Below are 12028 nucleotides of genomic sequence, written 5' to 3' on the forward strand. Positions count from 1 at the left end.
CAAGTGAAAGAAGGAAGCATACTTTAAGTTTAGGAATCAAAAATCAGACAGGGCTCCTAATAACCAGGAAGGAGCTTAAGAAGAGACTTAGCAAAGCTAGAAAAGGACATGAAAAGACTAAGGAATACCTCAACGCATTCTATTTGTATGTGAAGAACAGGAGGATGATTGGAATGAGCATAGGACTACTCAGGGATAAAGGGGGAAATGTGCTTGGAGTCAGAGGAGGTAGACAAAAGTCCTTAATAAATATTTTCCTTCACTGTTCATTAGGACAGGGATATTAAAGAATGTGAAGTCAGCATTGTTATGTGCATTTAATATGTCATATTTGAATAATCTTGTATATAGGTTGTTTAAGCATTCTTGTTTGTTAAAATAATCCATTATGGGTTATATGTAGAAATACTTGAATTGCATATGTCATCATGCTACCATGTGATACATGCATGCTTCGCTTACAAGTAAACACAAAGTTAAACCCACATTCCTGGGGTCCGGTGTCTTCCTTTGAATTAGTTTAATATTTTGAAGTTACAGAACCTAATATTGGCGATGAGTTTTTTTTTAAATGAATCCGGAACAACTACTGACCTGCTGAAGTGCAGTGGAACATTAAACTAAAAAAACGGTGAGGAATGGTGAGTAGAATACACAGCCCAGCGTATGCAAAAACTGGCAAAAAAAAAGGCAGTAAATGGAGGAATTCATAAATACTGCTTACCATAGCGGTAAATAGAATTAAGTCCCATGCTCTCAATTCTTGACTATTTTGAGAGCTTTCTATTGAGAATGATGAAGTCTCATTGCTTGATGTTGCACACTTAAGTCAGATATCTCTCAAAAGGATGCACTCCTCTCCTTGAAATATCAATTGGTTTGACTTGAGAACTTCGCTTGCCTTCTCAAAGTTTTGCACCAGGACACTGAGATCTTTTTCCATCATCTCCATCTCAGAAGCCACTTCTTAGACAAGAATTCTCCCACACCGTTGACCCATTCTCCTGACTCAACCCCTCCTCTGCTTGGACACTCCACTCTGTTTCTCTGCCTACTCCGGATCTTTTCACCTCTAATTGCTGACATGACTTCTGCACTCCTTTCTCTTCAAGCTTACACCATCTGAATGCACTGCCCTCCACTCTCCACAACAATCTCAACCTTATTATCAAATCCACAAAAAAAAGGGGTGCTGTTATAGTGCGGTAGACTGAACTCTACCTTGTTATGGCCAGGTGACAACACTCAGACATCTACTCTTACTTACCCATTGAAAAGAACCCTGTTCTGGGCCATCAGAAAATTGTCTCTAACACCAACACTAATATTATCAACTTTTGAGAACTCCCATCCACTACCACCAAACTCAATAGTTCCATTACCCTGAACTGCTCCTTTATACCTATTATCCAAGATCCACAAACCTGACTGTCTGGGTGGGTGCATTGTCTCTGCCTGCTCATGGCCCACTGAATTCATGTCTGCATACCTCAACTCCATTCTATCCCACTTGGTTAAGTCCCTTCCCACCTGCTTCCACAACACTTAACATGTTCTTGATCTCCTCAAAAACTTCTTAATTCCCTGGCCCTGACCATCTCATTTTCACCGTGGATGTCCCAACTTTATAGATTTCTATCCCCCATCAGAAATGATTTAAAGCTCTCCACTTCTTTCTTAACAAAAGACCCAACCAGTTCCCCGCTACCACTGCCATCCTCTGTCTGGCAGAGCTGGTCCTCACCTTCAATAGTTTCTCCTTTGGCTTCTCCCACTTTTTCCAAAATCAAGGGTTGGCCATGGGCATCTGCATGGGCCCCAGCCGCACCTTCCTTTTCATCGGCTATGTAGGTCCACGTTCCAAGCCTTCCCTGGTAATTCTCCCCAACTCTTCCTGTGCTACATTGATGACTGCTTTGATTCTGTTCCATGCATCCATGCTGAGCTCGTCAATTTCATCAAATTTGCCTCCAACTTCTACCCTGCCCTCAAATCCACTTGGTCCATTTCTGACACCTCTGTCCCTTTTCTCGATCTCTCTGTCTCTATCCCTGCAGACAAACTGTCTACTGACAACTTTTATAAGCTGACCAATTCCCACAGCTATCGTGATTATACCTCTTCCTACGCTGTCTCCTGTAAAAATGCTATTCTCTTTTCTCAGTTCCTTTGTCTCTGTCACATCTGTTCCCGGGATGAGGCTCTCCTTTCCAAGGCATCAGAGATTACCTCCCTCTTCAAAGAAAAAGGTTCCCCTTCCTCCATTAACACCGCCCTCAACCACATGTCCCCCATTTCCCAGACATCTTCCCACCACCTTAGCAGGGATAGAGTTCCTCTTGTCCTCACCTATCATCTCATGTGTCTTTGAATCCAGCACATCATTCTCCACAACATCTGCCATCTTCAGTGGGATCTTACCACCAAACACGTCTTTACTTCCTCCCACTTTCTGCTTTCCACAGGGATCACTCCCACATGATTCCCTTGTCCAATCGTCCTTCTTCACATATGGCTAGTAATATCCCTCCTGGAGCATATTGCTGCAAGTGACAGAAATGCTACACCTACCCATTCACCTCCTCCCTCAACTCCATTCAGAGCCCTCAACAGTCCTTCCAGTTGAGGCAACAATTCACCTACAAATCTCCAGCCCCTTGGCATGAACATTGAATTCTCCAACTTCCAGTAATTCCCTCCCTCTCCCTTCCCCCATCCCAGTTTCACTCTGCCTCCTGCTCCAGCTGCCTATCACCTCTCTCATGATTCTGCTTCCTTCTATTACCAACAGTGCTTTTCCCTTACATTTCTTCTTTACCTTTCCTGCCTAACCCCTCCCCCACCCCTTGATCTTTCTTCTGATTGGTTTTTAATCTGACACCCACCAGCCTTCTTCCCACCCTCCCCCACCTTCTTTTAAGGGCCCCTGCCCCCTCCCTCTTCAGTCCTGATGATGGGTCTCGGCCCGAAACGTCGACTGCTCGTTTCCACAGATGCTGCCCGACCGGCTGAGTTCGTCTAGCTTGTTTGTACGTGTTGTACGTACAAAACTGTTGGGGCTGCATATTGCATCCAGTGCTTCTGATGCAGCCTTCTCTACATTGGTGAGACCCGATGTAAAAAAAAAAATTGGGTGACCACCTCTGCTCCATTCTCCAACAGCAGAATTTCCCGGTGGCCAAACATTTCAGTTCCTGTCCCCACTCCCATTCCAACATGTCAGTCCATGGCCTGGTCTTTTGCCTTGATGAGGTCATTCTTAGGATAGAAAAGCAATATCTCATATTCTGTCTAGGTAGCCTCCAACCTGATGCCATGAACATTGATTTCTCCTTCCGGTAACTTTTATTTTCTTTACCCTTTTCCCCTTCCCATTTCTGCTCACCTGCCTATCACCTACCCTGGTGCCCCCCACTTCTTCCCTTTCTCCCATGGTCTACTCTCCTCTCCTATCAGATTCTTTCTTCTCCAGCCCCTTACCTTTTCCACCTCTCTTTCACCTTCCTGCTAGCCTCCCTTCCTCTCCCCCCATCTTTTTACTCTGGCACCTTCCCCCTACCTTCCTAATCCTGAAGAAGGATCTTGGCCCAAAATGTCAACTGTTTACTAATTTCCATAGATACTGCCTGACTTGCTGAGTTCCTCAATCATTTTAGGTATGGTGCTTTGGGTTTTCAGCATCAGCAGAATCTCTTGTGTTTCTCAAAAGGAAGCTGCCTGAGACATTTTTATGCACTTTTTGAAAATGTGATAATTCTTTGAAGAATTAAATTGATCATTCAGTAATCAAGTCAAGAATATTTTCAGAAGGCATTCGATAAGGTGCCACATAGGAGATTGGTGAGTAAAATCAGAGCTCATGGCATTGGGGGCAGGGTTTCAACATGGATAGAAAACTGGTTGGCAGATAGAAAGCAAATGGTAGCAGTGAATGGGTGTTTCTCAGACTGGCTGGAGGTGACTAGTGGGGTACCACAGGGCTCTGTATTGGGACCACAGCTCTTCACAATTTATGTCAACGATTTAGATGAGGGCATTGAAAACTATATCAGCAAGTTTGCTGACGATACTAAACTGGGTGGCAGTGTGACATGCGAAGAGGACGTTAGGAGCATACAGGGAGACTTGGATAGTCTGGGTGAGTGGGCAGATACTTGGCAGATGTCATTCAATGGGAATAAATGTGAAGTTATCCACTTTGGAAGCAGGAACAAGAGGGCAGAGAATTGTCTGAACGGTGTAGAGTTAGGTAAGGGAGAAATGCAAAGAGACCTAGGAGTCCTAGTTCATCAGTCAATGAAGGTGAATGAGCAAGTGCAACAGGCAGTGAAGAGGGCAAATGGAATGTTGGCCTTTATTACAAGGGGACTTGAGTACAAGAGCAAGGATGTCCTTTTGCATTTGTACAGGGCCCTGGTGAGACCACACCTGGAATATTGTGTACAGTTTTGGTCTCCAGTTTTGAGGAAGGACATTCTGGCAATTGAGGAAGTGCAGCGTAGATTCACTAGGTTGATTCCTGGGATGGCAGGGCTGTCTTACGCAGAGAGATTAGAGAGATTGGGCTTGTACACACTGGAATTGAGGAGATTGAGAGGGGATCTGATTGAAACGTTTAAGATAATTAAAGGATTTGATAGGATTGAGGCAGGAGATATGTTCCAGATGTTGGGAGAGTCCAGTACCAGAGGGCATGAATTGAGAATAAGAGGTCAGTTATTTAAAACAGAGTTGAGGAAGAACTTCTTCTCCCAGAGAGTTGTGGAGGTGTGGAATGCACTGCCTCGGAAGATGGTGGAGGCCAATTCTCTGGATGCTTTCAAGAAGGAGCTAGATAGATATCTGATGGATAGGGGAATCAAGGGATATGGGAACAAGTTAGGGACTGGGTATTGATAGTGAATGATCAGCCATGATCTCAGAATGGCGGTGCAGACTCGAGGGGCCGAATGGTCTACTTCTGCACCTATTGTCTATTGTCTAATATTGGGCATGACTTTGCATATTTGGCAATTATTTGCAAAGTTTAATCAATCTTCAATTGCAAGGAAGTGATATGAATATTATCAAAGTCAAATTAGTCATCTCCATATTTCTGTCCAAATTAGCCCCTTTTAAGTGTAAAATTGGCCATTGTGACCTTTTAAATTCCCTAGCCTCTCTGGAAGTGGAAGAAGTAATACCTGATTATGATCTGAAGTATACTGTGTCCTCCTGGGTAAGCTGAATAAAGACATGTCAGAGAGATTTCAGGATCTTCTCTCGATCCAAATTCCGGATTGGGTAATAAATCTATTCCTGAACATTAGTAATGAGGAATTAACGGGCAGGATGGAGGAAGAACTGATCTTGCTGCAAACTGAGTTTGAGCTGAAGCCAAAGTTGAAAAAGATACTAAGATTTTGTCTGCAGAAAGAAATCTTAAGCACTCTGCTGCATTGTGGAGAAAGCTCAAGATGTTCTTTTATTACCTTTCCAACATCATATTTAGTTGAATGATGTTTCAGTTCCCAACATCTTTCAAAGCAACATAACAAACTGCAAATTATTGAAAGTAGGGGTCTGAGACTGTTTCTGAATGACTTTCAGCCTGATGTTGAGAAGCTAATATCACTGCACCAAGCCCAGCCATCCCATTGGAAGGTGAAAAAGCAATGAATCAGTGAATAGTTGGACTACTGATGTAACCTTTGAAACTGTTCATGAAAATTGTTTTCATTATAATTAAATTAATAATTTATTTGTACCTTTAAATAGTATTAAATCATTTTTGCAATTTTGTTACTGCTTTGAATTTGCAGTTCCTATTTTCTTCCATTGTGTATTGTAAATCAAAATTCTTTATAGTTTTTATGTAATGGCTGGAAAGGGAGAGGGGGAACGTTGGGGATGTGGTCTGAGAGCCAAGGGGGTGGCAACCACTGTGCTAGGCATGTCAACAGTAAGAAAGTGGCATTGTTGGAGCTTCTGAAAAATGTTAGCATAGATAAGGTCACTGGACCACTGGGGTATACTTCCGGGTTGCTTCGGGAAGTGAGTAAAGATATTGCTGGAGTGTAACAATTGGCTTTGTGGCCTCCCTAGCCACAGGAGTGGAATCGGAAGATTGGAGAATTGCAAATATTGTGGAAGATAATGGGGATAATCCTGGGAATTATCAACCAGAGTGTCTTGCATCAGTGGAGAGCAAACTAATGGAGAGGATTCTTATAGACAGGATTTATGAGCATTTGATGTAGCATACTCTTATTAGCATAGCTTTATGAGAGGCAGGTCATGTCTCATGAATCCAATTGAGTTTTCTGAGGTGATAAACAAATTGATGAAGGTAGAATTTTATTTATCTATATAGATCAGCACAGCTTCGTGGACTGACTGTTTCAATTTTACGAGTACAGTGGATTCTGATTAACTGGGCTATCAGTTAATTGGAGCAGCTGCTTTCTTGGGACGCTCTTAAAGTATAAAAACTAATCAAGAAAATAGTTGTGATTCCCTTTTTTTATTTGTGACACTATGCCGCTTAATTGGGACAGAAGCTTGCTGCAGAACAGTTTCTTACGTCAGTCACGTGCACTTGTTTGGCTGTTAGACTCTACACAATGCTTCGAGTGAACAATTTTTAAATAGCATCAATAGTGTGTGTTTCTGCTCAAAAAGCAGTGATTTTTATCACAGATAGCTGGCAAATAATAAGCAGTACGATAATTCAGAACTATTTTGCTCACTGTGGTTTTAAGCACTCAGGTTTGGAGATGCCAGAAGGCATTATGAAGTGAACAATTTTTAAATATCATCAGTTGTATGTGCTTCTGTTGTGATATCTATTTGGACCGATGGAGACTGTTGTTTAAAAAAAGCTGTGACTTTTGATGATTTTATTATATATTTTTACTTTATGCATGAAGGTAATGAAGGTGTCCATTATCTGTACTTCGTGTCTGCGCTGATCTTGTTCATTTAGAGTCAATCAAAAGAACGTGGCAACTATGAATTCTTCTGTCAATAACAACTAGAAACGAATATACAGCTTTATAGTGCTGTAGTTCTATTGGTAGTGTTCACATTTGTTCTGTATTTCATTTAAATACATCACTTGTTACTTAGTTAACCAGTAGTTTCTCTTTGTTATGCCTTTTAACTATTTCCATGAAAGTTCAGCCAATTGGGGCAGCTGATTATTTGGGCCATAGTATAACATCCAACTGGTTCACTAACAAGAGAAAATACGCAGATACTGGAAAGCCAAGCACACACCTGTTTTATTCTCTTCATGTTCCTAACAATTCCCCCACATTCCACACGCCTATGGACACTAGGGGCAAGTTACAGTCGCAAATAAAACCTACAGACCCACACTTCTTTGGGATCTGGGAGTAAATTGAAGCATTCCAGAGTAACCAGTTTGGTCTCTAGAAGAATGTGCAAACTTTACTCCGATAGTGCCGGAGGTCAGGGTTGAACCAAGGATGGCAGAGCAGTGAAGCAGAAGCTCTTCTAGCTGGGCTGTGTAGAATCTGATCCCACATTTGATTTTGTTTAAATAAGAAATCTGTCCAAAAGATATCTTAGAAAATTTAAGTCCAAAAATATATTGGCAAAAATTCACTTCTGAATGTTCAATTAGTCCATTTCTACTTTCATCCTTAATTTGTTTCATTGCATTTCTTTAATGTCTCATCTGGAAAAAATAAATTTGTTATTTTCTTTGTGATAGGTGGATCAAGGGTTCTCATTTAATACTGAAAATCTTTATTTTCCATGTAAACAGGAGAATTCTCTTGCCTCGTTCTTTGAACCCCAAATATTAGACGCTTGTAATAAGTGCTATTGCAATAAATGTGAAGCAAGGACAATCACAAGCAAGGCAAGTACTAATCTTTTGAAGTCAAATTTTAAAGCTTTAACAATTTTAGTGTCAAGTAGTAAAACAATTTTATTGAAGTGCTGAATAATTCTCAGGTGAATTTAGTATTTTTCATTCAATAAAAAATGAAAATTCTTAACAAGTAACTTAATTACTGTTAATATTAACAATATCTTCATTTACTTACAGAGCTACAGTAAGGTTTCTTATCCACAAATACTGTGTTTACAACTGAAACGATTCAAAGTTTCCGCAGGGAGAACAAAGAAAATTTATGATTTAATGGAATTTCCTGAGACCTTGGATGTGAAAAATTTTATGGAGGAGTCTCATAGCCAAACGGTGTGTTTAATGCAAATTGTATACCTTCTTTTTGGTACTCTGCCTCTCTGAATGTTTCCCTTTCCATTTCCACCAATTCAACCACTGTCAACACATTCAAACAATTTGTTTCTTGTGCTGATCCTTCTGGTTTTTCGAAGAACCTAACTTTAATCCTTTCTTAGCAATATTATTTACCCATTTGTAATGCCGGGCAAATACATAGGGTGTACTGTGGCGACCCATTTCCTGGCACATCCGAACCGGCTCACAATTAGATAGCCTACGGGGGTTTGCGAGCACAGAGCTTTGGAGCCTCTGCGCCACGGGGGGCAGGTTGAGGGAGGCTTAAAAGTGAGGCTGAGGATTTCGAATAGAGTTTTTTCCTTCGACTGCAGTTACCGACTCCGTGTCCTAATTTTAGCACTGCGTGTAGCACACCGCTACAATTGGTGACCCCAACGGTCCAAACGATTTTTGGACCAGAAATGACCGACGCCGCCTTTGTTCATGCGGTTTCGTTGAAACTGCCGGGTTTCTGGACACAGCGACCGAACCTATGGTTCCAGCAAGCCGAAGCCCAATTCCACGTTTGCCAGATCACCTCAGAAGACACCCGCTACTACTTCGTGGTGAGCTCCCTCAACCAGGACACAGCGGCCCAGGTCGCGGAGTTCGCACAGTCGCCCCCGGCAGACGGCAAGTACACGGAATTCAAAGCCCTGCTCCACAGGACTTTCGGACTCTCACGGCGCGAGCGGGCTGCCCGTTTACTGCACCTGGATGGCTTGGGCGACAGACCTCCTTCGGCTTTAATGAATGAGATGTTGTCTCTAGCCAACGGACACACACCCTGCCTCATGTTTGAGCAGGCATTCCTGGAGCAGCTGCCCGAGGACATACGCCTGCTGCTGTCCAACGCAGATTTCAGTGACCCCCCGAAGGTGGCAGCCCGGGTGGACTTGCTGTGGAACGCCAAAAAGGTGAGCAGGGTGTCCATCACACAGATCTCCCAGCCACGCTCCCAGCAGCAAACCAGTCCAGGCTCGGCTGCAGAGCCCGCCAACCCCCGGCCCAAGGAACACTGGTGCTTCTACCACCAGCGGTGGGGCGCAGAAGCCCGCCGTTGTCGCCCGCCCTGCAAGTTCCCGGGAAACGCCAGGTCCAGCCGCCGCTGATGGCTACGGCGGCTGGCCATCGGGATAGCCTCCTGTATGTGTGGGATAGAAGATCGGGACGCCGGTTTTTGGTCGATACTGGTGCCGAGATCAGCGTTTTACCTCCGACGAGTTACGACACCCGCAGCAGGGCACCGGGTCCCCCCCTGAGGGCCGTGAACGGCAGCACAGTAAGGACCTATGGCACCCGTCAGGTGCAGCTACAATTCGGCTCCAGCCAGTTCACGTGGGACTTTACACTGGCCACCGTAGCCCAACCGCTTCTGGGTGCGGATTTTTTGCGGGCTCACAGCCTACTGGTCGACCTGCCCAGGAAGAGACTGGTACACGCCGAGACCTTTCAGACGTTCTCCCTGGGTGCAGCCCAGTTGCCAGCCCCTCACCTCGGCTCCATCACGCTGTCCAACAATGACTTCACCAGGGTCCTGGCGGATTTCCCATCGGTTCTGGCACCGCAGTTCACAGCAGCCATGCCCCGACACGGCGTACAGCACCACATCCCAACCCAGGGACCACCCCTCCACGCCCGCGCTCGGCGGCTTCCCCCAGACAAGCTCCAACTGGCGAAGGAGGAGTTCCAGAGGATGGAGGAATTGGGGATCATCCGGCGGTCCGACAGCCCATGGGCCTCCCTGCACATGGTGCCCAAAGCAACGGGAGGCTGGAGACCGTGCGGCGACTACCGTAGGCTGAACGAGGCTACCACACCGGACCGCTACCCTGTGCCGCACATTCAGGACTTTGCAGCAAACCTGCACAGTGCACGGATCTTCTCCAAGGTAGACCTCGTCCGAGGGTACCATCAAATCCCGATGCATCCTGACGACGTCCCCAAAACGGCTCTCATCACCCCGTTTGGCCTTTTCGAGTTCCTCCGCATGCCGTTCAGCCTGATGAATGCCGCACAGACGTTCCAGCGGTTAATGGACGCGGTGGGACGGGACCTGGACTTCGCGTTCATCTATTTGGACGCCATCCTCATAGCCAGCAGCAGTCGTCAGGAGCATCTGTCCCACCTCCGTCAACTCTGCGCCTGACTGAGTGAGTACGGTCTTACAATCAACTCCGCCAAATGCCAGTTCAGACTCGATACCATTGACTTCCTGGGCCACAGGATTACTAAAGACGGGGCAACCCCTCTGCCCGCTAAGGTAGATGCGGTCCGCCACTTCCCCCGACCCACCACAATCAAAGACCTTCAGGAATTCGTAGGTATGGTCAATTTCTACCACCGCTTCCTCCCTTCAGCTGCCCGGATCATGCGCCCCCTGTTCGCTCTGATGTCGGGTCCGAGCAAGGACATTACCTGGGACGAGGAGTCCGCCGCCGCTTTCATTCAAATGAAGGAAGCTTTGGCGAACGCCGCAATGCTAGTACATCCCAGAATGGACGCCCCTACCGCCCTCACAGTGGACGCATCTAACACGGCAGTTGGTGGGGTGCTGGAGCAACTCATCACAGGTCGCTGGCAACCCCTGGCGTTTTTCAGCAAACACCTGCGGCCACCCAAGCTCAAGTACAGTGCTTTCGACCGGGAACTGTTGGCGCTCTACCTGGCAATCTGGCATTTCAGGTACTTCTTAGAAGGTCGGCCCTTCACCGCGTTCACGGACCACAAACCGCTTTACCTTTGCGTTTACGAAAGTGTCCGACCCCTGGTCATCCCGCCAGCAACGCCACCTGTCCTACATCTCTGAATACACGACGGATGTCCGGCACGTCTCAGGTAAGGACAATGTCGTGGCGGATGCGCTCTCTCGCCCTATCGTTCATGCCCTTTCCCAAGGGGTAGACTTTGAGGCACTGGCAGAGGCGCAGCAGGTGGATGAGGAGATTCCGAGTTACAGAACCGCAGTCTCTGGTTTGCAGCTCCAGGACCTCCCCGTAGGCCCAGGTGATGTCGCCACCGGCCAGCCCCGTCCCATCGTCCCGACAGCCTGGCGGCGCTGTGTTTTCGACTCCATTCATAACTTGGCGCATCCCTCCATCCGGACAACTGTCCGGATGGTTTCCAGCAGGTTCGTTTGGCACGGACTCCGCAAACAGGTCAGTGAATGGGCCAAAACGTGCATGCACTGCCAGATGGCCAAAGTGCAGCGGCACACCAAAGCCCCACTGCAGCAGTTCCATCCCGCCCACCGGCGTTTCGACCACATTCATGTGGATATCGTGGGCCCCCTACCAGTGTTGCGCGGAGCGCGGCACCTCCTGACTATCGTGGACCGGTTCACAAGATGGCCAGAGGCAGTCCCGCTCACCGACACCACCTCCGAATCTTGCGCCAGGGCCCTGATCACCACCTGGATATCTCGCTTTGGTGTACCGGCCCACATTACCTCCGACAGAGGCGCCCAGTTCACCTCCAGCCTGAGGTCAGCTATGGCCAGCCTTTTGGGGACTCAGCTGCACCACACAACTACCTACCACAAACAGTCGAACGGGCTAGTGGAGCGTTTCCACCGTCACCTGAAGTCGGCCCTCATGGCCCGCCTGCGAGGAGCCAACTGGGCGGACGAGCTTCCCTGGGTCCTACTCGGCATCCGCACAGCGCCCAAGGACGACCTGCACGCCTCATCGGCCGAGTTGGAATACGGCACACCCCTGGTCATCCCCGGGGAGTTCCTACCAGCCCCACAGGGGCAAGAGGAAGATCCCACAGCAG

At 46.7% G+C, this 12028-nt stretch overlaps 1 protein-coding gene across 2 annotated transcripts in view; it reads left to right on the forward strand.

The window, feature by feature from the left end:
• LOC132380019 (ubl carboxyl-terminal hydrolase 18-like) overlaps positions 1-12028 on the forward strand; it is a 54589-nt gene that overhangs the window by 20043 nt on the left and 22518 nt on the right. Inside the window, exons 8-9 of one of the 2 annotated variants that reach the window (XM_059948481.1) lie at positions 7772-7867; positions 8057-8209. In XM_059948481.1, the coding sequence (XP_059804464.1) occupies positions 7772-7867; positions 8057-8209 (249 nt within the window). The remainder of the gene's footprint in view (positions 1-7771; positions 7868-8056; positions 8210-12028) is intronic. The other variant, XM_059948491.1, reaches the window with a different exon arrangement.

This window comes from Hypanus sabinus, chromosome 2, assembly GCF_030144855.1.
Source record: "Hypanus sabinus isolate sHypSab1 chromosome 2, sHypSab1.hap1, whole genome shotgun sequence".
Lineage (NCBI taxonomy): Eukaryota > Metazoa > Chordata > Chondrichthyes > Myliobatiformes > Dasyatidae > Hypanus > Hypanus sabinus.